At 34.9% G+C, this 22,705-nt stretch overlaps 1 protein-coding gene across 1 annotated transcript; it reads left to right on the forward strand.

Moving 5' to 3' along the window:
• Positions 1-147: 147 nt before the first annotated feature.
• Suv3 (Suv3 RNA helicase) lies at positions 148-22,461 on the forward strand. Its single transcript, XM_089241612.1, has 15 exons — positions 148-451; positions 1,622-1,699; positions 3,863-3,970; positions 7,692-7,806; positions 7,927-8,095; positions 8,560-8,671; positions 8,870-9,039; positions 9,672-9,723; positions 10,095-10,223; positions 10,720-10,813; positions 12,811-13,111; positions 13,219-13,398; positions 15,969-16,117; positions 19,546-19,694; positions 22,246-22,461. The coding sequence occupies exons 1-15, from the start codon at positions 190-192 to the stop codon at positions 22,422-22,424; spliced, it is 2,247 nt and encodes a 748-aa protein (XP_089097738.1). The 5' UTR covers positions 148-189; the 3' UTR covers positions 22,425-22,461.
• The last annotated feature ends 244 nt before the right edge of the window (positions 22,462-22,705 follow it).

Consider the following 22,705-nt stretch of genomic DNA (forward strand, 5'->3'; position numbering starts at 1 on the left):
ATATGATCATAATATACTATATAATGTGATTGAAATAACGAAAAGTTTTTTTGCAAAAGTTCCCATTATGTCAACAAAATAATTGAAAAATATAATGTCCTGTAAAATGGTGTCATATGGTCAGTTTAAATAGCCTGATGGTTAGAGTCGTCTGAATATCTCAAATGTATTTACAAACAAATCACCGCCATGCCGTTATTTCGACCAAATTCATCTTTCCGAACTCTCAAGAACTTCCTTCAGCCATTCTCAAGGACTAGAAGATACTCGTTGAGAAGTTACCTGCCCGTTACGGTATCGACGGATTTCCAGCGAGGAAATCTCCAGCAAAGGCGTTGGAAATCGGGCAAAGACGATCTGTCATCCATTGTCATCCCGGTCCCCCTGACCCCAGCGAATAACTCCGATGACATAAACGTTGGAGAAGAATTAACTAGTAAAATAAAGAAAGGTTAGAATAATTGTGTTGTTTCAAATCGTGCTTAAAGCCGGGTTTTCCTAGGAGCAGGTTTTCCGTGCCGCGCGCAACGCGATTCGCCCAGCGCGGCACGCCGTCCACCCACCAATAAAAAAAGCAGCATGACTGTTTTCCTACAGAGAACAATACACCTCGTGACAGCGCTTTACGTCGGGCGTGATTGGCCGACTGCTTCGGGAGGAGTCAAATGCGCCGTGCGAAGCGCTTTTTGCCGATGTTCTCTTCATTCTATGTGTTTTCTTTCCCTTCCCTTCAAACCGGAGCATGCAGACGACAGAGTAGCTAATGCCGAGACCATATACTATAATATAGCTGACCTGATCTGATGCGCCACGCTAGGAAAACACAAACGCGTAGCGTAATTATGCAACGCGTTTCTGCCGGCGCGAAATAGTCTAATTCGGTTCACGCTGCGCAACAAACCTATTCCTAGGAGCAGGTTTGTTGCGCAGCGTGAACCGAATTAGACTATTTCGCGCCGACAGAAACGAGTTACATAATCACACTACGCATTTGTGTTTTCCTAGCGAGGCGCATCAGATCAGGATGGCTATATAAAGTATATGGCTTTGGCATCAGCTACTCTGTCATCTGCATGCTCCGATTTGAAGGGAAATAAAACACACAAGAGTGAACATTGGCAAAACCGCGGCGCACGACGCATTTGACTCCTCCAGAAGGAGTCGCCAATAACGCCCGACATAAATCGCTGTCATGAGCCGTATTGCGCTCTGTAGGAAAACAGTCATGCTGCTTTTCTTACTGGTGAGTGGATGGCACGGCACAAAAAACCTGCTCCTAGGAAAACCCGGCTTTACATTTATTTTACCCTTATCAGAGGCGAATTTTTTTTTTTAAAAAGTTGTTGAACTTATTTATTCATTGCCTATTCAGATACATGAAATGATAACTTATGATATATGGCAATAAGTCCAAGGTCCCATCTGCCTGAAGTTAGTGGCCCGTAGGTTGGATCTATATCGGGCCCTATGCCTGTTTCTTATATTTTATATGGTTCTTTTCTTTATATCATTAGAGATGTGTGTGTACAGGAACTATAAAAATATTTTACTCAATATATGAGAAATATTTTACTCAATATATGAGAAATAAATATAACAATGATTTTTTTTTCCTCATTAGATGATCTCTTGAAAATCATCAACCAGTTTTTCAAGCAACCAGAAATTCAGATACAAGCTGCAGAGAATGGATTAGACTGTGAATATTCTACTTTTATTTGTTTTTCATTTTTCATTAATGCCAATTGTAATGCTACTTTGGAACCATTTCAAGGTTTTCAGCTCCTAAAGGCGCATATACACTAGCGTGTGGATCATGCAATGAAAGTATTCGTAATTGGTTGTTCAGTAATTTGTACCGTGTTGTGAACGATTCTTGAGCTGTTTTTCCACTTAACCCACCTGGAATCGGTTTTTTCAATGAACATAAAGGAAAGAAAGGAACACAAAAAAAAGTTTATGTACCCAAAAGCGGATTAGAACCACTGCATAGGGTTTTGCATTGCAAGATCTGCACACTAGTGTATATGCGTCGTAACAGCCAACGATGGGTCATTCTCACGAAACCAGACAAAAAATAAAATTATCAAAAATGAATGTCAACTAAAAAAAATCCTAGGGACACAACTTTACCTGCCGATAAATAAAATATAGTCATCAGTGAAGTTTATTCAGAATTAATAGTGAAAAAATTAGATTTAATTTTAACTATGTTAAGAGATAAGCAAATCCGACATGGCATTTTGCCTATTTCAGCACTTACCTTGATATTTATGCTTGACACTCTCGCTACATGCTCGCTCCATTTATTTTGGTAGTTTGTTTTCAACTTGGACGATCACTGATACTTCGAATAATTTTTTTTCAATAGCATTTTTATTTTATATTTTTTTCTATTTGTGGTTCTCTCTGCTTTTTCGACAAGTTTATGGGAGAACACAATAAATTTCTAATATGTCTTTGTTTTTAAAGCTCGAGATGCACTCTCAAAGCAAAGTCTTTAGATGAAACATTACTGTAGCTTGGTGTTGTAACCAAAAATGTGGATTTTTTTACTTCCTCCCTTCTTAACTTATGATCAAACCTTCCTTTTTTGTTACTTAATGCCAGGAGAAAGAAATTTTTGCATGTTTTGCAACACTGATCAAAAACCTATCATGTACTTTTCAGAAATAATAGAGGTCTCTAAACTTAAACATGAGGTAAATTGAAAATACTTTTCAATTATGTGTTTCTCACAAAGGAAAAAAAATAGCCAAGAAATGGGCATTTAATTAAGGCACTCGCCTGTTTTTTCATGAATAAACCTGATTTGTAAAGTAATTTGCAATTCTAATTGATTTAAAATGAAATTCAATGTGATGGCTACGTTTTTTTTAACCTTCTCAACACAAAATTTGATAGGTGGCAGCTGGTGTTGTAGGACTTGAACCAATGTTTTCAAAATGTCACAAATGTGGAAAAAAAAGCTAGAGAAAAATCTTCATTTGGCTATGAACAATTGTTAAAATATACAATAAAATCTCGATACGTTTTCATTTTCTTAACAAATGAAAATTGGTTCAAGCAAATTTAAAAAATCAAAAACAGTGACAAATTTTCAGAAACTGGAATATAAATAGAAAGTGGCAAAAAAAAATTCTGCACCAAATATATTAAATGCAAACTGCTGAGAACACAATTTAGGCCAATTTCGTGAGAATCACCCAGATACATATCATAAACACTGTAATGAGAACAAGCTTCATCAGTGACGCTTTATGAATTACATGCAGTTAAAGAACTGTGGGATTCAGGCATTTTATACTGGCTCAGTAAAACTAATACCTTTTTCATAGCTTCCAAGTCTCCCAAATTTTTCTCACCTATGTGTTCAAGGATACAACCAATTTTGCAGTGAACCGGCTGTCAAATTATTTGAATCTCACCACTGTAAAATAACATATCATTATTGTTTAGAATCCACATAAAATTCAATTATGAGCAGGGCCCTCTTAAAAGCATTGGCAAATCAATTTTTCTGAGGCCCTATATCTGACTAGAAATGTGTGCCTACCAATTCACATGCTTAATCATAAAAAATAATAACCAGATCTCATTATCCTAAGGACCCCGGTCATGGTCCACCTGGTTATAGCTGAGGGCCTCAGGATAATGATAATAATAATACCCAGGTGGGCCCATGCATTAAGTCAACACTGATTTGTCTCCTTTTTTTTAAAATTAAAAAACCACTCAACATACGAACGATTTATCGAATACTTCAATATCTGTCTGAATAGAGTTCTTCAGTTTTAGTTCATTTTTCTCTGTTAGCTCCATTATCCTATTTGTGACTATTATTTTCCTTCCTTTGACATAGCTAAATTGTATCACAGAGCATCAGTCAGTTTCAGGAAATTCTGCATGGAGTCTGAAACATTACCAGTCGATCTACATATTGTATTTAGTGATATTTTGCAAGGAGCAGGTGAGTGACACTGTTCAAGTACAGTAATTTTGCAAAGTTTTTCTTATTCATCATTGATGTTTTTCATGAGTGGCTATTTTTTACTTTCACATGGACAAAAAATGCATTCTTATTGTAAAGTAGAGTTTTGAACAACAAATTTTGACAAAGTTTCTGCATCTAAAACAAAAATAAACATTTCTTAATACAAATACAACGCCACAACAGGCAAATTGCCCAACGAGGCGGCTGACTTAAGAACATCATGGATCCCCGAGCCCCTACCTACTACTGCTACACCACACATGCTACACCCCCCCCCCCCCGCGGAACCCCCCAACGAACCCCTAACGAATCGGTAAATGCGGGAATGTGCGTGTACGTGTAGTGCAACCTGACGTAAAGTTTTGTTTCTGTGTAATGCTTGTTATGTGTAGTGCTGTCATCTGCCCCCAGTTTTACTAACTATGAGTGAAGTGTTATGGTTGAATGATTTATCGTTGTAGGACTGTTGCTCTCTGTGGCGAGACTTTTTAACTGGGAGATCGGCTCGCATTTGCGCCTTGAAGTTGGGAACCACAGAAAACCAACTTCAGCCGACCACCACTGTGGGGTTCGAACCCGGATCCTCGCATCATGAGTCCGGCACTATAACCACTCGACCACCACAGCGGCTGTGTGTTTGACCATAAAAAAATTGTATTGTCTATGATTTTCTATAAAATTGTATACATATGTAATAACATAACAATGCAATACATCAAAACAAAACATAAGTGTATACAGCGTGATTCTAAATTCACAGAGTAAATTTTAAGACGTGATATAGTACTCCTAAACAAGCATTTTTGGTCATAGAATGTGCCATTGAATTACAGTAGCAAAGACATGAATGAATGAACGCCAGAACTTTGCCACTGGACTTATCCAGTGCCAAGATCTCTTCCAGCCCAGTGCTCTGGCAGAGTCTAGAGCACTTTATTTTGTGTCAAAAAAAAATATAGTGGCAAAGACAGTAAAGAGTGTTTTTAGAGAGTGCACAATAGTATTTTACTAAAAGCAAATGTCATATTTTTCTGAATGATTTGTTACAATAAGTGCAATCAACCATTCAAGGGTGCAGGATATTGTAAAGTGATAGGTCTTCTCATTGTACAACCTGAGATGCAAATTCTACCAGAAGTCATTATATTGCTTGATCATTGTTTGGTGCAGCATAACCTTGATGGTCCTGGCACCAATAAAAGAAGCACTCCAATCCGAAGGTGTATATGTACCCTCGAATTGTTGATAGCACATATTGCAGCAAATCTGTTGGAAAATATATTTGTTTTTGGTGAAGTACTAGTGATCTTCAAAATACTCTCTACTGCCCGCCTTTACTACTGCTATTCAACTGCACATTCGATGACCAAAAATGCTTATTTAGATGTCTTATATTACTTTGTAAAGCCCATGAATTTAGAATCACCCCATAGAAAACAAAATAAATATGCAGAAGAAACAACAAAATATATAGAGGCAGAACTACACAAACATACATAAAAATACAACACGCAAAAGAAATTCAAATGTTATTTTATAGCTTATACTAACAGCATAACAGTTCATTTTTGTTGGTGCCTAGCACATACTTCATTTTACATTACACTTGTATGGGACATAAGGAGCATTTCTTACAGTTATCCAACAGTAGTCAGCCAGCATTGAGGTTGACCATTTTCCCAGATAGCATTGCTTTTATGATTCTTACCACTTTTTTTCACTGTACAATAATGTTCTTAAATCAATTTTTTAACTGTTAATAGAGTAATACAGTGAAATTACGCTATACCGATAAATCTCTCTACAACAATATTTTTTCAGGTCATGTATAGAATCAACTATAGTCTAAAGGCATGTATACATTATCCTGCTGATTTATCCCTTATCACATACGACTCCCTGCAGCAGTTCTAATCTACTTGTGGGTACACAAACTTCCTTTGTGTTTGTTGAAAAAAACGATTCCAGGTGGGTCCAGTTCAAACAGCTCAACAATCATTCACACCACTGTACGAATTACCGAACAACCAATTACAATGCTTACATAGCATGATCCATGCGTGCTAATTTAATGCTTCAATGTTTAACCCCTTTTAATGGAATAATATTGTTTACTATTATAAATCCCTCTATAATGATAATCTTTTTAAGAGATTTCGAAACTGCTACAATTTTTATATTTATCTCAAAACCTTATTATTTTTAAACCTTAAATTATTTTTAAATTCCTCTCCAGTTTTTGTTCTTTCGAGGGTAGCACCTGTATTTTGCACCATCTACCCTCCAGAGGTGTTAATGAAGCTGCAGTGAAGCTACTTTCTGTGTAGTACACAAAAGTGGTGTGTGGTAACCCCCAAAACAGAATGTGCCAAAATCGGTGACATACATCGCAGAACAATTAGCGCTACTGCAGAACAATTTGGAAGAATTTTAAGAAAAAGTGAAAAAAAAACCCACTATTTTACAGCATGGGGGATTCTTTACCGCAGAACATTTCCAGTCAGCCGAGGGATCGTCGCAGAACAGTGCTAAACATTCTGCTTTGGGGATGGTAACTATTTTACCGGGTGAAACGACCAAGTTAATTTTATTCATCAGCTAATGAGTTACAATTTCTTTCTGTGAATAAATGTTCATAAATGCATTCTATAGTGGTATTAACAACGACAATTCAAAACAGATGCCAACAGCAGCATAAATTTGGTGGAACCTGATGATAATGCTACCCCAATATACGAATAACCCCTCTGAATGATATTTTTTCTCTATCTGCAGAGTACCCTCTTATCAAGGTTTCACTGTATCTCAAAAACAAGATCCAATAAAACTTTTTTAATGGTGATACTTATGTTCAACTGTTCAAAATTGTTTGGAATTTTCATGTTCGGTGCAATTTCATTGTTGTCCAGTGCTAGCTGACATAATTGAGTCGGTAAATAATAATTTCCAGATAAATGAATATAACATAAATTCAAAGATTGTGTGCTTCATCTACACCAATTATCACCGATTTTTTTTCTTTTACCGGGAAAAATATCGTTGTAGATAGATTATTGTGTGTGTTACATAGACTTGAAAATATATTGTTGTAGTGGAATTTATCCTAAGTTTTCACTATGTATAGCAAGGTTGGCAAATCCCAGGTCGCCATGGCGACTAGAAAATATTGCAGTCTAAAATTTTCTGTATGTGCTTATGCTGCAATGAAGTATAAGGATAGCACAATATTTTCCGATTTCATAATAATGTGCCTTTTAATATTGAAAGAGGCCATCAAGTTCCAGAAAAGTCAAAAAAAATTATTTAAGACTGTTTATCTGGTGAAAAGGAAACATGCTTGGCTCCTAAGAAATTTTTGTGGTATGCGAACAGTTCTCTTCTGAGTTAGGACGATTCTTACAGGGACTAATTGGATATCGAACTCATGATACTAAGCATCCTTTGGTATAATAGGCAAGTGTATCATGTTTACCTCGGCTACTGTTTCCAGTATTTCTCATAATGTGTGACAAAAAGAATCAAAGGTATTACTCTGATCACTATAATCAAAATTAAGCTCAAGTAAGAAATGATCATAAATTGATAAGAGAATAAACTACTTTTCCATTTTTGATTGCAGGGGAAAGTTTCAGTAAAATAGTTCTTTTATGTGATAAACCTATTTTTCCCACTGTATTTTTTTTCCTTTTAATTACAGGTCATTCGCATGATATGTTTCCATATTTTCTTGAACACGCCCACAAAATATTTCCCCATTTGGAATGCATGGAAGAACTGAAACAGATAAGTGATCTACGACAACCCTGCAACTGGTGAGTGTAATCTGATATAACCATACTACAATCGTTATTTAGGCATTTATGAAATCGACTGATTTAATGTGGAGTTGAGATGCTGTTGTTTTTATGCAAATCTGTTTGTTTTTGTCCAAGGTATCCAGAAGCTAGATCAATCCAAAGAAAGCTTATATTTCATGCTGGCCCAACAAACAGTGGAAAGACGTATCAGGCTCTACAGAGGTTCATTTCATCTAAAAGTGGAGTGTATTGTGCTCCTCTGAAGTTGCTTGTGGCTGAGGTCTTCAACAAGACAAATGAGAAAGTACATGAGACCTCAATCTATTTTTTTTAACCCTCTTTTACAATTACGGAAAGTTGTTTTGCTTACATGTTACGCTTCATAATTATATGCAACAGATATAGTGGCTATAAAATTTTTTAGTCTTAAAAAAAAAAATTTTTGTACATGATTGCTACGAATCAAAAGATTACACAAGAATTTAAGATTCTGTAACAATGTGTCTTTTATCATGAGAGAGATAGGGGGATATTTACTCCTCCTTTTCTTCTAAAAAATTTGGCTGGGGCCAAAATTTTTTATTTCATTTTTTTTATTTGTTAAGCCCTTGTATAGATTTTCTTTAACTTTTTTTTTCATCTTTATTTTCTTTGGTATGAATATAAATTCTTAATCAGATAATATTTAAATGTTATGGACTCAATACAAATATGAACAGCTTACCCATTCATATCAATGCCCAATTCTTTTTGTTCTATTTCTGAAAGGGTACTCCATGTGATATGATAACTGGAGAAGAAAGGAGTTTTGTTTCACCCACAGGCAATCCTGCACCTCATTTGGCATGTACCATCGAAATGGTGTCAGTAGAAAACAGATGTAAGTTTCAAAATGAATTTCAATTGTTTTTTTTTTTTAATATGCTTCATTGCTTCAGTGATTCTGATTGATGTGTAAAGCACTGGAATGATTCATTTGTGGAATTTTAATTGATTGTACGTGCACTCATGTTGTTATGATGTAAGCATGAAAACACATCATTTTTGAAGAATGTAGGAAAAATATGTGGTTTTTTAGATGAAGTTGCTATCATTGATGAAGTCCAGATGATCCGTGATGGTAACCGTGGCTGGGCATGGACCAGAGCTCTTCTGGGATTAGCTGCTGATGAAATTCATATCTGTGGAGAAGAAGCAGCTATTGATCTAGTTCGGGAAATAGCAAGCACTTGCGGCGAAGAATTGGAAGTAAGCATGAAAAAAATTATTTATTGTGAAAAATGTTATGTAAAATTTTGACTATTGTTTATAAATGTCTATAGATTTTTTTTATATTCACCAATCAAGGTATATGGCCCGCTGTTAAAATCGCTTTCACCGTGACTATTTCAATTTAATACAATAGTTGAGATTCTTGTGACAAATTAAAAACAGAAAATTGTTAAATCTGCTTGCTTCTAATAGAAAATACTATAATGTGCAAGACAATGATGGTAACCTTGTTAAGCGAAATTTCCCTCGAAAATTTCCTGTTTGACTAAATGTTTCCCATTCATTCTGAAAATAAGCTGCCGTGTGGTGGAAATATGTAGTCAAGTATTTTACACTAAGAAGATATTGAATTGCATTTATTTTTTATTATTATTTTTAATTCTTTTGTTTGTTGAACTCTCAAAATTTTATTTTTCACAAATGCTAAGAAATTTCCCACAAGGACCCATTTTGGCCAATTTTTCCCACGAATATATGAAATTTCCCACAAGTTACCATCACTGGTGCAAGAATTAGACAAGCTTCATTCTGATCAACATCACACTCGTGATCATAGTAAGAAATTCTTGTATTCAAATACATTGTTTCCTTTTTTTTTGTTTATATAGATTAGACGATACAAGAGGCTTACGACCCTAACCATTGAAGATGAAGCTGTAGGTAATGTTGATTATAAGCTTTTTCTTCTTCTTGATGTGTATTCTGATGACTTTTTGATATTTCCAAAGATATTCTGATGTAATAATTTCTTCACTTTTTGTATTGTAATAATAATTTTATGCAAAATCCCAGTGCTGCCTTAACGCATGGGATCAGCCAGGCACGGCCTGGGAGGCCTCGAGTGCAGAAGAAGCCTCATGATTATGAGATCTCATTATGAATTGGTAGGCAATCATTTTTCTAGTCAGCTGGGGGGCCTTAGATAAACCAATTGGCCTGTGGGCCCATCATGCTCTGTAAGACGGCCCTGTAAGATTCCATCACGTATTTGGTCTGTATCTTGATAATATAATTATTATTTTATTTTATAGGTTCTTTAACCAATATCAAACCTGGTGATTGTATTGTCTGCTTCAGTAAGAACGATATTTTTAATGTAAGTCTGGAGCTGGAAAAGAATGGATTCGAATGTGCTGTTATATATGGTGGACTTCCTCCAGGTATCTAATGTCAATCTTTCCTTAGCTGTTTCAAATAAATTTACTGCTGTAATGACTTGTATGAATCATTATGACCCACATGTCTCCAATTTTCAAGATATTACTTTGGATTTTTCATTAGTATAACTTCCAAAAATTTGCATGTATGAATTATATGCTACCATAGATTATACAGAGCCGGAATTGGGGGGGGGGGGGGAGGCCAACAATTAGGGAGCAAATTCAGGGGAGGGAAATTTTAGGTGGAGAAAAAACACCTTTATAAAATTATTGAATTTTAAAGTTGTGGGGGGGGGGCAAAATAATGTTTGCCTTAGGTGGCTGAATCATGTTTGCCCTGGGTTGCAGATATTCTAGTTACAGCCCTGGATTATAGGGTGACTTTTTCCCCCTTAAGATAGCAACAGTTTTGCATGTGCAGATTGTAGGCAAAAAAATAAATATAAAAAATAATTTAGTTTTGAGATGCCAACTTAATTTGTGTTATTAAATATAGGTACAAAATTGGCTCAGGCGAAAAAATTCAATGACCCAGACAATCCATGCAAAATCCTTATTGCCACAGATGCAATTGGAATGGGACTGAACTTGTGAGTATTGTAATAATTTATATTTTGATTATAGGTTTTTGTTATTGTTTTAATGCTCATAAAAATTCTTGTTTATATCTTTACCCACATTTGTTTTTCTACTATAACTTAAATTTAATCAAACATTATCGAATATAAGAAGCGTTCTGCTTTTCAGACAAGTTTCGGAAGGGGAAAACCCACATCTTATACAGAGTGAGATAAAATAAGTTCAATTTGATAGCCTTTATACTATTTCTAAAAATTTTCTGTTAGGATTTTTCAGTGGAAAAATGTAGTTGTTAGCCTGCTTGCATCACTGCTGGAAATACAGTATATGGCACTCACTTAGTAAATCTGATACGCTTCAAGGTGGGTCCAATTCAAACATCTCATGAATCGTTCACAAACATACATCGTACAAATTACTGAACAACCAATTGCGAATGTTTTTATTGCAGGATCCACTCACTAATATACAAGCGCCTTAAAGTAGAATAAAAGTTTACAGATTATTTCACTCTTCCTGATAACTGACATTAAAGTTATCAGTTCATTTTCATCTCTTGCTTATAATATGCAATAGAATTATTGGGCCCAGATGGGTTAAATGTTAAATGCAAGAAAGCTATCTCAGGAGTACAAGCAAGAAAACGTCTCCACCCCCCCCCCCCAAATTTTAAATACAGTCGGACCCGCTTATAACAAATTCAGGAAAAACAGCAAAACTATTTTCGTTATATGCGAACTTATATCCTTAATGGCTTGAAAAATTATGTGTTTAAGCAAAATAAAGAATTTTACACACACAATATAAATTTTTGAATAACATGAGCATTCTTAAAAAAATGTTAATAGATATTTAAAAAATATATATTTTACTAAATAAATATTAAAAATTTAATTACAATCTCAAGTAATTAATTGCTTTAGCAAAAATATGCATCAATCATTGCTTCTTTTTTCTTCGTATTTTTGTGGACTTTGAACGTTTTGCATTCAAATCATTTCTGCTGAATAAGCCTGCAAAATGTGATGCTTTTTCTTTTAGTAAGAGCATGGACACTAGAAAATTTTTTTGTCTTTTTTTTTTTTTTTTGAATCATTTAAAGAGGAAATAACAAGCTTTGAGTGATCCTGAATTTTTTGTTTCCTCATTTTTTCCCCATTTTTGGCTTTAAACCAACAGTTATAGCAAAAGTTTTTGAAGCAATGAGTAAGGTTTTGCACTTGGACATTCTCAAAATAAATAATTTTCACACTATGAAACCACCACAAGAAACGCCCGAATCTAGCTTGAGAATAGAAAATGTGCAATAATGGTGGTTTGGAGGTGAGGTTAGAATCTCTCTTTTGGGAATAAATAACCTCAATCCTTTTTTCCTGTTGAAATTTTCTGCAAAAAAAATAAGATAACGGAAAAAAAAAAAAAGCAAAATAGAATTTTACAGTACCGAAAACAGCTCTATTTTTATAATGTCTTCCAAGAAAAGAAAGGAGACATTATCAGTTGCAGAAAGGTATATTTACAAATAAGACGATTTAGATATGATTTACAAAAAAATTTGTGACAGTTCCATGTTAGAAAATCGGTCAAAAGTTCATCACAGGCATAATTTGTTGAAATCAGTGTCCATTATAAGCAATCAAAATAGCATAGACAAGCAATACAAAATTAGTGGGACATGGAAAAACTTTGTTGTGTGTAAAAATTCTTAATATTTATGTTCATTGTAAGTGAGTCCGACCATATTTACAATTTGAGAGAAGGTGATTTGAGAAAGTAAATTGAATATCACTTGTGGGATACATAGTATGAATGTTAATGATAGCTCACTGCGAGTGGGCCTAATGCAAATGTTAAATCTACTGGTGCAAAATTTGTAGATTCAAAGAAAAAAATTTTTCTTTGAAAAAAAACAAGTTTTTTTTCCCCTTGCTTGGATAGAAAGACTTTTGATCGAAGTTAAATAATGTCTATATGCATTTGCATGATCACATCCATAACTTTCATGCAGGAGTATCCGCCGTATCATCTTTTATTCTGTCATGAAGCCAACAACGAATGAAAAAGGTGAAAAAGAAATTGATACAATAAGCACCTCTCAAGCTCTGCAAATTGGAGGACGAGCCGGAAGGTTCAACACGGAATTCTCTGAAGGTTTTGTGACAACATTCAAGGAAGATGACCTTAATGTTCTAAAAAGCATCTTAGCAAGACCTGTTGAGGCCATAGAGAGAGCTGGACTCCATCCTACAGCTGATCAAGTCGAACTTTTCGCCTACCACCTGCCTCAAGCAACACTGTCCAATCTAATTGTAAGGTTTTTTTTAAGTAATGTTTTTTTCGTATCAGACATTTTTTTGGCTTCAGCATCTTTCTCTGAGCACAGAAAAAAAAATTTAAGAAATCTTTTCAATTTCAGGACATATTTGTTAGTTTGTGTATGATGGACACGTCTGCATATTTCATGTGTGATACCGAGAATTTCAAGTTTCTAGCAGATATGATCCAACATGTGCCGCTGCCACTGAGAGCTCGCTATGTCTTCTGCTGTGCACCGATCAATAAAAAACTCCCTTTTGTCTGCACCATGTTTTTGAAAGTAAGTACATTTGAATGGGGCCAAAAACAGTGAATGTGAGTTTGATTCCACATGTCTTCAAGGCATGAACACAAATAAGGGGTAGAGCAACAGGCGCTGTATCAGAAGGGGAGCATATTTCATCCTTCAACATTACAAAGAGACACCAAAATGCATGCTTGCAATGGCTGACCAAGTATCTAATTGCAGCCCCCATCCGAGGTAACTTATAATCGTTTTGCGCAAATTCCCTAGAGCAGGGGTTTTCAACCTTTCAGTCACTGTGGGCCAAATCGAAACTTCCCACAAAGCCTGTGGGCCACCAACTCATGTAATTTAGTGAAATCTTAATAGAAGGGGCCATTGGAGCCCGAATTAAATAGTGACAAAAATAACTGAAGACTTATTTATTCTGAAATCATTTGTTTCATCAACTATCAATTTCGAATAGTTCTGAAACAATTTTTTTTACTAATTCTGATAAGGTTTTTGATAAATTACTGATCACATTAATTAATTCTTTTTGATCTGAAACCACTTTAAATGATTATTTAATTCTCAATATATCTTAATCATTTTTTTCAATAATTATGCCATTATTATTTTATCAATTTCTATATCAAAAACATTAAATTATTTCTCTCATTGATTTGTGTGTTATTTTTTTCATTAATTCTGCAATTATTTGTTTCAAAAATTCAAAAATTATTTGTTTCAAAAATTCAAAAATTATTTGTTTCAAAAATTCAAAAATTATTTGTTTCAAAAATTCAAAAATTATTTGTTTCAAAAATTCAAAAATTATTTGTTTCAAAAATTCAAAAATTATTTGTTTCAAAAATTCAAAAATTATTTGTTTCAAAAATTCAAAAATTATTTGTTTCAAAAATTCAAAAATTATTTGTTTCAAAAATTCAAAAATTATTTGTTTCAAAAATTCTAAAATTATTTGTTTCAAAAATTCTAAAATTATTTGTTTCAAAAATTCAAAAATTATTTGTTTCAAAAATTCTAAATTTTCACCAATTCTGAAATTATTTCTTTCATTAATTCTAAGTTTCTTGTATTTGTTTCCGAATTATTTCTTTCATGTGTTTTAGAATTTTTTTTTTCATTTATTTTAGAATTATTTCTTCCATCAATTTCAAAATTATTTGTTTAATCAATAAATTTTGAAAATATTTTTTCAGAATTAATAGAAAATTAAATCAAATTTTAGAATTAATTATTTTTCAATGTCTTCAACCATTTTCTGAAAATGATCAATGGGCCACAGGAAAAAGCTCGGAGGTCCAAATGTGGCCCACGGGCCATGTGTTGAAGACCACTGCCCTACAGGAATGCTTACAGAGGTACATGTACACTTTAGCAGTACTAGTTGTCTTCTTTAGTGTATGAAGTCATAGAATGCCATAGCCTAAAGTAATAATTTTTTTGTAAAGCATTGTGCTATCTAAATTGGCACTTCAAGCCTGTTGACTTACAGTTGCATAGGTGCGAAGCAAGTGCTTCTGATTTTTCAGCCTTATTAAAATCTACCTGTCAGAAGCCAGATTCTTCAGATTTTTCTCATCTTTATATAGAACTCTCTAAAAATCCTCGAATTATGCTTATAGCTTGAATGAAAAATTCCCTAAAGAAAATACTCTTTCAGTCCTTTCAATTTCAGGCTGACCATGTTTTCTCAGGAAAAATATGGGAAATTAAAATTTCCAAGTACGGGAAATCAGCAATTGCCTCCAAATATGATGCCAAGAGTAAGCAAAGTTGCCAGTTATTGCTAAAATTGCCAAAAAATCACCAATGGCGGGAACCAAAGTGCCACCGCAAATCACAGCAGATTTAAGTGAATTCTACAACAAACAAAAAAAATTTTATATATATTACAAAATAATATCTAAGATACAATAACATATTTATAGTCATAATTTTTGTTCATGGCGTAAGTTTGCAAAATAATTTTAAATAATTGTTCCATAATATGTATTAATCCTTGATTTCAGTGAAGGACAAAAAAAATCATGTAGGCTTCATTGAAAATACAACAAAAAACAAGACTTTTATATTTAAAAATTGGGGCGGCAAAAATACATTAACATATCAGGAAAACTGGTCATATGGAAATTAATTATTGCAAAAAATTCTGTTTTTCTTTCTATTTGTATAACATATTTTCATCATGGAATATACTGCAGATTTTTCAAGTCTGGAAATTGGCACCTATGCAGTCAGTCTTGCTGTCCAAGCTGCTGATTACTCACAGATCTTTACACTTAATCATAACAAGCATAGTCTGAGCTCACCTTGCCACAGTGTGAAGGCTTCATGAAGGGTTTTGAGTAGCTATTGAAGTCGACCATGTCAGACTTTCATTGGACTTCCAGTGCATTGCTCTGCTCTGGAGGCCCCAATGATGCTGTTATGATGATCCTGTTTACATAATTTAATTGCCGATGGGCATGTTGGGTGTAATCATGAACCATTAATCATAGTAGAACATTATTAACAATAAAAAAATTTCTTGTTCCAGAATATGTATTTACTTCAATTCTCCACTGTCGTTGAATTACAATATTTCTATCCATACGTAGTTTTCAAAGCAATATAGCCAAAATGAACCTCTGACAGCTGAGAGGTTGTGCCGAACAATAGGCTGGCCGTTTTCTCCACCATCAAATATAATGGATTTGGTTCATCAAGAAGCTGTCTTTGATGTGCTTGACTTGTATCTGTGGTTGAGGTATCAGAAATTTGCATTGTGTTTGATTTAATGTGTATGTTGGGCATTTTTGTCTCCTTATCATACAGGCATCACTTGCTTTATGCGATTTCACTATAACCAGATTTTTCAATAGTAATTTTAGAAATTGTGACCCATAAGTTTTGCTCTATAGTTTGATTTTAGTCCTTGCAAATTAGAGGTATGACTTAATTAAAGTGACAAAATCCGTTAGATTTGTGGATGTAGATGAAACAAATATGGAAGAAACTCAAATCCTTATAAACCTGATCTCACTAGTGAATATCGTTTAGTAACACATCAATCAATGCCATCAGAATATTAATCTAAGAAAACGATCCTAATGAATCTAGAATTGCCATACTTGCAAGGGATATTCAGAATTTTTTAATAAAGAGCCAAAGAATGCTTCTTGTTAGTTTAATCTCAAATGCTCTCATTAAAAAGTTGTCATACGAGGCTGTTTAGGGAGGAAAACATTCACACTCACTAGAATCAATATGAAATAGTGAAAACAGAAGTAAAAGTTATTAGTCAAATTTATATTCGTATAGCCTAAATTGATGCGATTTATTTTTTTCTTATCCTTCTGAAGAAAACCTCTATCCCTATCTTACCAATGTTTTAAATTCAACTCAGTTTATGCATTTTTGTTGCACGCAATTATTTTGAAAAACCAATTAATTGCTAAAAGCAATTGACGCCTGTATTTCAGATGCAAATTGAAAATTGAAGAAACAATACACTCTGAGTAGACACTTTATTATGAACACAAACGAATGAGCTATTGCATCACAATTTGTAACATTTGTTGAATTTTTCAAAATTTTTATTTGTAACTTTTGAGAATATTTCATTTGTTTGCAGCAATATTTGTATGCATTTTTGGGAAAATAGCACCTATATACATTCACGAAGATATAAATGCTTCTTATAAAACTTTTTTTTTGCTTTTAACATGCAGAGTTTTCTACAAATTTTCTATGAAGCTTACAGAAATACCAATTTCGTTTTTTCGTGATTTGGTTGCCAGATATGTAGTGCAATATACATTAGAAGTCTGTTACAAAAGCAGCTCACAATTGCAGGAAAAATTGTCATTGTAATTGATTCCTTGTTATAAGTGGGTGTTTTTTGTAACATTAGCTCTTTGACAATCACCTGCAAATCACTCGTCATATCGCGATTATCATAATTAGCCATACTCATTATAACAGACTTTTACTGTGCATAAAAATTCCAGTTGAATGTCGAGAAATTTCAGAAAGATATACACGATATCAGGAACTGTAATTGGTTACTAGCTGAAAGTACCTGGATAAGGGTTTTTCCACAATTTATATTTTGATTATTTCATTCAGGTTTTTTTTTTCATTCTGACATCATGCACATGTGTCATGCTTAAGCATTTCTCTTATAGCATCAGACATGTATCTCTACTCATTTGCATAATGCTGCGAACTTTTTGCTGCAATAATCATTTACTTAAAATGCTCATATCTCATTGAATACTCTAAATTGTTATATTTAAGTTTCTTTACACTGTGTCTCATGTGCGTGGTGTCAAATTTTCTGTAAGTTTTGTGAAAATTTGTTCAAAAAAACTGCATGTTATAAATAAAAAACATGCACAATGAAAATTAAAATTTTCATAAACATTTATACCTTTGTGAATATATGTGCTATTTTCACAAAAATACATAAAGTATTGCAAAAAGCAAGTAAATTATTCTGTGAAAGGGTACAGTTTCTTTGCATTTTTTTGATACAGTGTTGATCAAAAGCAATTTTTCTTTTTCTAATTTTTCGAAGGTTCCTCTAAAAACATTCATGATTGAACCTGCAATGGAAAGTTCAAGTTCAGGTATTGTATGCCCAAATCAGGAGCGGCTCAAGCCTGCTCAGCTGCAAAACCTCATGTGCTGCCCCTAAAGACAACCCTGGCAGGGACCTTGCAGGGCTTAATGCACAGCCCAGGTGACAGTGTATAAACCTGATGTTTTTAGTACAAAGCTGCACATTACCCTACAAGATGGTAGTGACCATATGTCCCACTTGTAAAGAAACTGTTCCACATTTTGGTGGAGGATCATTATACTGTTCTAAATTATGCCAGACAACTTATTCTACATCACAGCCCTTACACCTGCTGTAAAGAGAAGGTATAAGGAGGTTAATCTTCATAGAGAAATTTATTTCAACTTCATTTTCAATTCTTCAGAGCCAGGCGGGTAAGAAGCTGAATTTTTCCTTTATATATTTGACCATTCCAGAAAAATTACTGGGTGGGGGCATCAAAAGACACACTTGCCCCTTGTGAAAGAGTGCATTCTTTTCACTCGCATTATGGTCACATCACCTGTCCGACCCCGAAGTTTTGTCAACATCTTCGTAATCAAAGTATTGGTCAAACATGTAACACCATTTAAGTTTTTACCACAGGAAATTTTTAAAAATTTAAGTGTCTAACCAAAACCTATTTAAGCTGCTGCCCCTAACAATCTGTCGCATGGGTACACTGCACCTAACTGAATATCATACACAACACTAGCTACACACTCAGACTGTTAGGTGTACACACTCACTTTGTTCCAGACTCTGCCACGAAGCTGGGCTGGAAGAGATCTCGGCAACGGGATAAGTCCGGTGGCAGAGACCCTGGTGTTCATTTATTCATGCACCTAGTGCACCCTCACTTAAGCCATCCCTGCCTGAAATTACAGAACAGTGTAACACCATAGCTCGTTTACTTAAAACTGTCAGGTAGTCATAATAAAATGGCCACTTAGTGTGTATTTCTTGTAGCAATTTGGTGTTTACGTTACCATGAAATCGGGTGAATGTCGACATTCACAATGCACTGATGTCCGAAATATTTGCTAATTATCATTATTTCTCACTTACACCAGCAAATGTCGACATTCACCATGCACTGATGGTGAATGTTGAATAAAAATATTTTTTGTAAATGATAGCAGGGCACTTGCTATTTCCGACTACTAGTAAATACAACTCTAGGACGAACTCCATTCAGCACAGGCTTGCTGCCCGCAAACGGCTTTGCTCCTCAGGGCGATAAAGGGGGCCCCAGACCTGAAAATATTGACTCTGTTTTCACCACAATTGGCAAAAAAGATTCACGACAAGGAGTAGGTGCCTTTCTGGCTGCGTCTTCTTAACTTGTTGTTTGGACCCCCACCAGAACTTACCTGTGATTGTCAACATAAACCAGCGATGGTCAGAATGTATAAAAATATAACCAAATATTTCGGCACCATCAGTGCATGGTGAATGTCGACGTTCTCCAATTTCGGTCTTTCACAATGACATTTACATATATGCACACACACACACACACAAAAAACTGATACATCTGATTTATTGTTGTCACCATCGCTAATATTATGTCTCATTTGTCATCCCACTAGTTACCGATTCCCTGATCTGTTTCCCGACATCCAGACAGTGCGTGGTATTCAACAGGAATTAGACAAGATCATCCAAAAAGGAGTCTTTAATATCACGCATCTACTGAAAGCTGGAGAATCTACCGAGACCTCCTATGCAAATGATGACGGTAATACTTTTTTCTTCTTTTTGATTCCTTTTATAAAATTAACAATCACGATACTATTTTGTTAAAAAAAATATGCCAGTGAAACATATTTTCAGTTTTGATATTATTGGCAAATTCACTCACTCATTGTGTATGGCTCTTTTCTGATTTGAGACAGATGGCAGTAGTAACATGAAAAGTTGACAAAAATTTAAAAACTATATACAGGATGTCCCTCAACTCATGGGCCAAACTTTAAGGGAAGGTAAAATACACATAATGAGGATTCTTGGGTTGAAATGAAAAGTTTTGGCAGAAAAGCATGAAATGCTGAGGAAATGAAAAAGTTTCTTATTTACATTAATAATTACAACAATTGCTCAAATGTGCCACCACCACCACCAACATCAATACAGGCCTGACCATGTCTAGCAAGTGATTGGCATACCGGTTTGAAAATGCCTGGTGTTTCACGAACAGTTGCAGCAGCAACTGAAAGTTTTGCAATGAGGTCCTCATCAGAGTTTTTTTCGCCAACACTTTTAATTTCTGACCCCATATTGCTATACAAAAAAAATCTTCTTTATGCGTATTTCATCTTCCCTTAAATTTCAGCCCACGAGTTGAGGGACACCCTGTATATATATCGCCATAGGCTAGCAATCAGGCTTACAACATGATAATTCAGGCATCTGCTGTTTTGCACTTCTAGTATGGAAGAGAGATGGGAGCACCGCTATGGAACAAAACACTTATAGTTCTTACATAAGTATGTATTATATTCACACACAATATGTCCTGTCATGCACAAATTTGTGAGGGAATTTTAGCGAATTCAATCAACCCTTAGAGGAATTTTTATGAGGTGCCTGTATGGTTAAGTAGTAGCAACATGAAGCTAATAAGCACATTCACTTTCGGCAGAATACAAGTCAAAGACAGAAGTGTGGGCCAGTGGCTATAACTCCTAGGAAATATCCCTTATTCAAGGGGAAAATTTGTTGAAATCGGTCCTTGTGGAAAATTTTGAAAGTTAAATCTCACAAAGAATAATAATTCTATTCAATTTAGTGCAACATTTTTTTTTCCATTATATACTTAACTATGCATTTTCGCCTTCAGGTGGCAGTAAATTCATTTTGAATGTCGGAAGGGAGGAAGTTACTCAAAAGTAAAAATTTCATGCGGACAAGGTTAGCAAAGAAGTAGGGGGAAATAACTTCTGCTGGTAAACTTGCTCTCTGTGTGCTGCGCTGACATGTGCATCTTTGTATCTTCTGAAGTCAATGTGTAACGTTTAAATTATTTTCCTAAAAAAAGATTGCAAGCATGTAAAAAACTGCAGCATTTCTGTGAAAACTTTTTTTTCTGCTCATTTTTCTTTCAGCAGCTTATTCATCCCAACAGCTTTTTTTTATCTCAAATAAAGGCATGCCTAGAAAATTCACTGACAAACGATTCACCACTAAGAAAGTTCACAAGAAATAGTTCAATGAAAGGGAAATTCATTGACTAACAATTCACTGATAACAGTTCGGCACGAGTGAGTGAACGAGCAAATGAATAAGTCAGTGAAGGAGCAATCATGTGAGTAGGTGAGCGACTGTATTAATGACTCACTCATTCACTTGTTCATGCTTTTTTTTGTCATCTGCTCACTCACTTGCTCACCTACTAACCAGTGTCGTCTTAACAGCATCATGGGCCCCCAGGCCAAGTGGTTTTTCTGAGGCCCTACCTGGTAAATTCTAGAAAATTTCAATTGGATCACATTTTTGTGAGGCCCCCGGGCCGTGCCCGGGTTGGCCCATGCGGCACTGCTACTAACGCACTCTGTCATTTACATCCTATGTCACTCACTCACTACATTGTTTGCTCCTGCTTACTCACTAGGTTGCTCATTCTATCACTCATGCACTAAGTTGCTTACTTTGTCACTCACTCGTTTTATCACTCACACATTAGATTGCTTATTCAGTCACTTGCTTGGTCACTTACTATGTAGCTCACCCTGTTACTCACTCGCTAGATTGCTCATTCTGTTACTCACTGCCTCATGCTGTCACTCTCTAGGTTGCTCACTAACCATTCTGTTATTTACTGACTCAATCATTGCTCACTAACTAGCTCAATCACTCATGTCAAACTGTTCTCGTGAATTTTACAGAGATCAATTTTCCTTGCAGTGAATTGTTGCTTGTGTATTTTCTATAAATCAAATTAAGGAAATCAAAAATGTTTGAAAAATGAACGTAAATTAGTTTTCAAAGATTCGGCATTCATTTCTAATCTATAAAATCCTTATAGGCCACAATATCTGCATTGTTGATAGAACAAAGAAAATGAGTCAACGATATTATTTTCCTGAAATTCACAGGAATATGCTGGATTTGTTATTGAAACTATAGATTCCATTGAGAGAATAGAAAGTCTCCCACAATCTTTCCTAGGAATCGGAAGGATTCAATTTCAGTAAATTCAGTGTTTACTCTGCTACTGTTGCATCTGTTGCATGCTATCAAAAGTTGCATGTTAGTTTTTATTCATGTAGTATGTAATATGTATCTTGCAGATGAGGTCGGCGAATCTCCAAAAACGCATGGCAAAGGTCGATTGACTGAGCAATTGTTATCAGAAGGTCTAATCACACCGAAGATGCTTAGCGAACTTCAAAAGGAATGGGAAACTAGCTCTAGTAGACAACGATTCAAATCCTTGAAGACTTACACCAAGCGATATAAGAAGAAATGACATTATATTAGTGAATAAATTTTAATTTTAATGATTTTTTCCACTTTCTTTGTTTCATGACTATGATTCAGTCTCTTTCATCTAGTAAACAACAGTTCTTGCGGTCCATCAGGGCTGCAACTGGGTGATGGTTGCAGCACCAAATTCACCCTTTAAACCGGGGGAGCCAACTCAATCTTTCTGAGAGTGCAAGCCACTTCATTTCTTTGAAGACGTCGCTGGTCAGTGGATCTGTAAATGTGTCGCGGGTCACTGAAGTAATGTGGAAATGTGCTGCAACC

This window comes from Pholcus phalangioides, unplaced genomic scaffold, assembly GCF_987345545.1.
Source record: "Pholcus phalangioides strain wild (caught in Gottingen) unplaced genomic scaffold, Ppha-v1.0 ptg000014l_1, whole genome shotgun sequence".
NCBI classification, from domain to species: Eukaryota; Metazoa; Arthropoda; class Arachnida; order Araneae; family Pholcidae; genus Pholcus; species Pholcus phalangioides.

What these genes read in the sequence shown, in the direction of transcription:
- Suv3 (XM_089241612.1), top strand. Translation starts at nt 190, where the DNA reads ATGCCGTTATTTCGACCAAATTCATCTTTCCGAACTCTCAAGAACTTC. An exon ending in TGATATTTTGCAAGGAGCAG is followed by an intron (nt 3,971 to 7,691) that starts GTGAGTGACACT and finishes TTTTAATTACAG; the next exon opens with GTCATTCGCATGATATGTTT. An exon ending in CTCCTATGCAAATGATGACG is followed by an intron (nt 19,695 to 22,245) that starts GTAATACTTTTT and finishes TGTATCTTGCAG; the next exon opens with ATGAGGTCGGCGAATCTCCA.